Consider the following 5,117-nt stretch of genomic DNA (forward strand, 5'->3'; position numbering starts at 1 on the left):
CCCCCCCAAAAAAAAACTGGAAAAAACCGGGGTTTTTACCGAGCTTCAAAATTTCCGGAAATTTTACATCTCTAGTCGGTACTTGGATGAGAGACCACCAAGCAAGACTCTGCAGAGGACGGCAATGGCAAACCACCTCTGCTGCTCAATTGCCTTGAAAGCTCCTTACTGGGGGTTGCCATAAGTTGGAAGCTAAGCAGGGTCGGTGCTTGGAAGGGAGACCACCAAGGAAGGCTCTGCAGAGGCAGGCAATGGCAAACCGCCTCTGCTTCTCACTTGCTTTGAAAGCCCCTTGCTGGGAGTCACCCTAAGCTGGAAGCTAAGCAGGGTCAGTGCTTGGGAGGGAGACCACCAAGGAAGGCTCTGCAGAGGAGGGCAGTGGCAAACCACCCCTGCTTCTCGCTTGCCTTGGAAACCCCTTGTTGGGGATCGCCATAAGTTGGTACTGACATACATATGTAACAATGAGCCAACTCTACCCCCAGTTCCCTGCCCCATAGGGTCACCAAGCTGGGAGAGCTGAAAGTGGGGGAACCCCCCCTTGAACCCCAAGACCTGGTTTTCCCAGGAGGCCGAGCTGGGACTGGAAATGTATTCTCCTCGCTAAGGGCTCTTCCAGTCAGCCCGTCGCCTCTTGAACCCTGTCCCCCGCTCCCCCACTGGGTTGAGCTGGCCCCGTGTTTATGCTCCCCCCGGATTGTGCTCACCAAGGTAAAGAAGGTGCAGAAGATGGTGACCAAGCTGAAGGCGGCGATGTAGATGTGCATTTCACGATGCTCCTTCTCAGTGAAAAGCGGGTTCTGGCACTGGATCCCGCAGCCCTCGACGTCCTCGTACCAGCTCTTGGGGTTGTCGGTCCGCACCAAGGGGGCCTCACACTGCCCCGAGCTGTTGAACTTGATATTCTGGACCTCATTCTGCATGGAAGGGAAACACAGGAGTTTGTTCCCCAACTGTCAGCAAGCTGCCAATGTTTTATCTTATTCTTTCTGTGTGCGCTTGAATGCTTTCACTTTCACATGTAGACCTGCTGATGCGCTTAATTGCTTTACTGCCGAAACGTCTATATCTCTCAAGGCCACAGGTGGGTGCCACTGCTTGTTAATTGCTTGGAGGATCTCACGAAACACCGTGAGAAAGAGATTGCGTGTGCTGCCTAGAAGCGTTTGCTCCCAGGCCCGAGGGCGCGCGGGGGAAACCCCGCAATTGGGCCTCAGTGGTTTGAATGTACTATTTGCTCCCCCCGCATTCTGAACAGTGGTCCTGTCTATGCACCTACGGCTTCAAATAAAGTATAACCTTTCTGCAAGTGTGTACTTCGTTGATGCTGCGAGGAGTCTGACACCAACGTCCTTTTGGGGGAGCGATCGGACCCGGGAACGTACCTCCCTCGCTATTTTTCGGAATGTATCATTGACTGCAATCTTAATTATTGCAAGAAGATGGAGCAGATCTATTCTCTCTCACTCCGGAATGCAAGACTAGATCGAATGGGTGAAAATGACAAGGGAGTCGATACCGGCTAAAGATCAGGAGAAACTGCCTAACTGTAAGAGTGGTTGAGCATTGGAACAGTCTGCCTCGGGAGGTGGCGGATGCTCCTTCGCTGGACGTTTTCGAGCGGAGGCTGGACGACTGTCTTTTGGGTATGTTGTAGGGCCAGTTTGGTGTAGTGGTTAAGTGTGCGGACTCTGATCTGGGAGAACCGGGTTTGATTCCCCACTCCCCCACTTGCACCTGGCTGGATTACCTTGGGCAAGTCATAATTCTGACAAGAGCTGTTCTTGAAACAGAGCAGTTTCTGTCAGAGCTCTCTCAGCCCCACCGACCTCACAGGGTGTTGGTTGTGGGGAGGGGGAGGGAAAGGGAAAGGAGTTTGTAAGCCGCTCTGAGACACCTTTGGGTAGTGAAGGGCAGGGTATAAATCCAATCTCTTCCTCCTCTTCTTCTTCTAGGGCTGTCTTTCGGCTATGCTCCTGCAGAGTGCAGGGGGTTGGACTAGACGACCTGCGAGGTCCCTTCCAACTCTAACATTCTATGACTATATATTTTTGTTGTTGTTCAGTCGCACAGTCAAGTCCGACTCTTTGCGACCCCATGGACCAGATCACGCCAGGCCTTCCTGTCTTCCGCCGTCCTCTGAAGTTGGCTCAATTTCATGTTTGTTGCATCTATGACACTGTCTAACCATCTCATCCTTTGCCGTCTCCGTCTTCTTTGACCTTCAATCTTTCCCAGCATCAGGGTCTTCTCCAGTGACTGCTCCCTTCTCATTTGGTGGCCAAAGTATTTGAGCTTCAGTTTCATTATCTGGCCTTCCAGGGAACAGTCAGGGTTGATTACTTTTAGGATTGACTGATTTGATCTTCTTGCAGTCCAAGGGACTCTCAAGAGTCTTCTCCAGCACCATAGTTCAAAAGAATCTATTCTTCGGCGCTCGGCCTTCCATACACACACACACACACACACACACACACACACACACACGGATAGCTATGTATACAAGACTATTAAAAAGGCAGCAAGACATCTATATATAACATTAAGACAAGCCCCAAAGGGAGAAGCCGAGTTAATTCTCTTGCAATCAAAGACTAAAGAATCTCACGAGAAATGTGAATTTCCTGCAGTGTGCAGGGGGTTGGACTAGAGGACCCTGGAGATCCCTTCCAACTCTATGATTCTGTGATGCGTGCAACCTACAGCGCTGACAAATATAACTGCAGCTTGGAGACAGCCAGTGTGGTGTAGGGGTTACAGCACTACACACGGGAGACTCAGGCTCAAATGCCCACTCTGCCGTGAAGCAAACGGGATGGCTATGGGCCCATCACTCTCCCTTAGACCAACCTACCCCACAGGATTGTTGTTTCGTAGAAACATGGAAGGGACCTCCAGGGTCATCTAGTCCAACCCCCTGCACAATGTAGGAAATTCACAAATGCCTCCCCCCCAACACCTCCAGTGACCCCAGTTACACACCCAGAACAGTGTGTGCATGCATAGGGAGGAGGGTGGAACCAGCCTACACAATTTTGCTGCTCCTACATACACTGGTCCTGCACACGTACGTCTGGTGTGCACAGGGTTTGTGCTACGGAGGCTGGTCAACTGAATGACAATTTCTCATCAAATATTCCAAGACACTCCCGTGTCAGTAGCAGTGTCTTCTTTTTGTTAACTAGCAGTAGGTGAGGGCTGCTCTTAAGAACCTCAAAAAAGCCCTGCTGGATCAGACGAGTGGGGTCCACCTAGTCTAGCCTCCTGTCTCACCCAGTGGCCAACCATTTCCTCTGGAGGGCCAACAACAGGGCAGAGAGGCCGAGGCCTTCATAAGAACATCAGAAGAGCCCTGATGGATCAGGCTAGAGGTTCATCTAGTCCACCATCTTGCCTCACCCAGTGGCCAACCAGTGCCTCTGGAGGGCCAACAACAGGGCAGGGAGGCCGAGGCCTTCATAAGAACATCAGAAGAGCCCTGCTGGATCAGGCTAGAGGTTCATCTAGTCCACCATCTTGCCTCACCCAGTGGCCAACCAGTGCCTCTGGAGGGCCAACAACAGGGCAGGGAGGCCGAGGCCTTCATAAGAACATCAGAAGAGCCCTGCTGGATCAGGCTAGAGGTTCATCTAGTCCACCATCTTGCCTCACCCAGTGGCCAACCAGTTCTTCTGGAGGTACAATACCAGAGCATGGAGACCGAGGCCTTCCCCTGATGTTGCCTCCTGGCCCTGAGATTCAGAGGTTTACTGCCCCTACATATGGAGGTTCCACTCTGTCACCATAGCTAGTAGCCATTGATGGACTTCTCCTCCATGAATCTATCGAACCCCTTTTAAAGCCGTTTATTCCTGTGCCCATCACTACATCTTCTGGCAGCAAATCCCACATTGGAATCATTCTTTGTGTAAAGAAGTATTTCCTTTGGTCCGTCCTGAACCTACGGCCCATCAGCTTCATTGGATGCCATCAAGTTCTAGTGTTCTGGGAGTTTGAGAAAAATCCCCCCTTTGTCAACCCTCTCCACCCCACACATACGGTTCAAATACTTTCTGCCATCGCTAATTCACTCTCTCCACCCTGAGCAGAATTCGCACACGGGATGCTCTGGGACCGGGACCTTCGTCCTTGCCCGGGCTGCCACTCCGACGCTTCCTTACCGGGCATCCTTCCGGGAAGCGGTCTGTGGTGCATTTCAGGAAATCGGGCCAGCCCCTCTCCCGTTCCACGATGGTGCAGGGGCCCCGGGTCGCCTGGCAGAGGGTCTGGCTGGGCAGCTCCACCATGCCATCCTCACACTTGGGCATGTAGACGGCACACAGGAGGGGTTGGATGACGTCCCAGCAGCGGGGGGCATTTCGCAAACCTTCCAAGGAAGAGACAACAGTTAGGAAGGCAGAACAGCACTCGGGACGGCCTCTCGCCCCGTCTGGGAGAACAGCGTCCATTTCGGCTACCAAACAGTAATACATTTATGTATAAAATGTTTATACTTTGAAACAAATTTAGGGTCGGGGGCACCTTTAAGACCAACAAAGTTTAAGAACATAAGAGAAGGCAATGTTGGATCAGGCCAATGGCCCATCCAGTCCAACACTCTGTGTCACACAGTGGCCAAAAACACCAGGGGCCATCAGGAGGTCCAGCAGTGGGGCCAGGACACTAGAAGCCCTCCCACTGTAGACCCCCCCCCGGCAACAAGAATACAGAGCATCACTGCCCCAGACAGAAGAACAGAAGAGAAGCCATGTTAGATCGGGCCAATGGCCCATCCAGTCCAACACTCTGTGTCACACAGTGGCCAGAAATACCAGGTGCCCTCAGGAGGTCCAGCAGTGGGGCCAGGACACCAGAAGCCCTCCCACTGTTCCCCCCCCCAGCAACAAGAACACAGAGCATCCCTTGCCCCAGACATAAGAACATAAGAGGCGCCAATGTCGGATCAGGCCAATGGCCCATCCAGTCCAACACTCTGTGTCACACAGTGGCCAGAAACACCAGGGGCCATCAGGAGGTCCAGCAGTGGGGCCAGGACACTAGAAGCCCTCCCACTGTTGCCCCCCCCCAAGCACCAAGAAGACAGAGCATCACTTGCCCCAGAGTCCCTCTCTATACCT

The 5,117-nt window shown here is 52.6% G+C and overlaps 1 protein-coding gene across 1 annotated transcript in view; it reads right to left on the bottom strand.

Moving 5' to 3' along the window:
* Positions 1-5,117, bottom strand: part of SMO (smoothened, frizzled class receptor) — a gene marked incomplete at its 5' end in the record, with an annotated part of 29,963 nt that overhangs the window by 18,425 nt on the left and 6,421 nt on the right. Inside the window, 2 exons of the mRNA XM_015420860.1 lie at positions 708-917; positions 4,161-4,366. Coding sequence (XP_015276346.1) covers positions 708-917; positions 4,161-4,366 — 416 coding nt within the window. The remainder of the gene's footprint in view (positions 1-707; positions 918-4,160; positions 4,367-5,117) is intronic.

The sequence above is a fragment of the Gekko japonicus genome, unplaced genomic scaffold (genome assembly GCF_001447785.1).
Source record: "Gekko japonicus isolate JY-2015 unplaced genomic scaffold, Gekko_japonicus_V1.1 scaffold2223, whole genome shotgun sequence".
NCBI classification, from domain to species: domain Eukaryota; kingdom Metazoa; phylum Chordata; class Lepidosauria; order Squamata; family Gekkonidae; genus Gekko; species Gekko japonicus.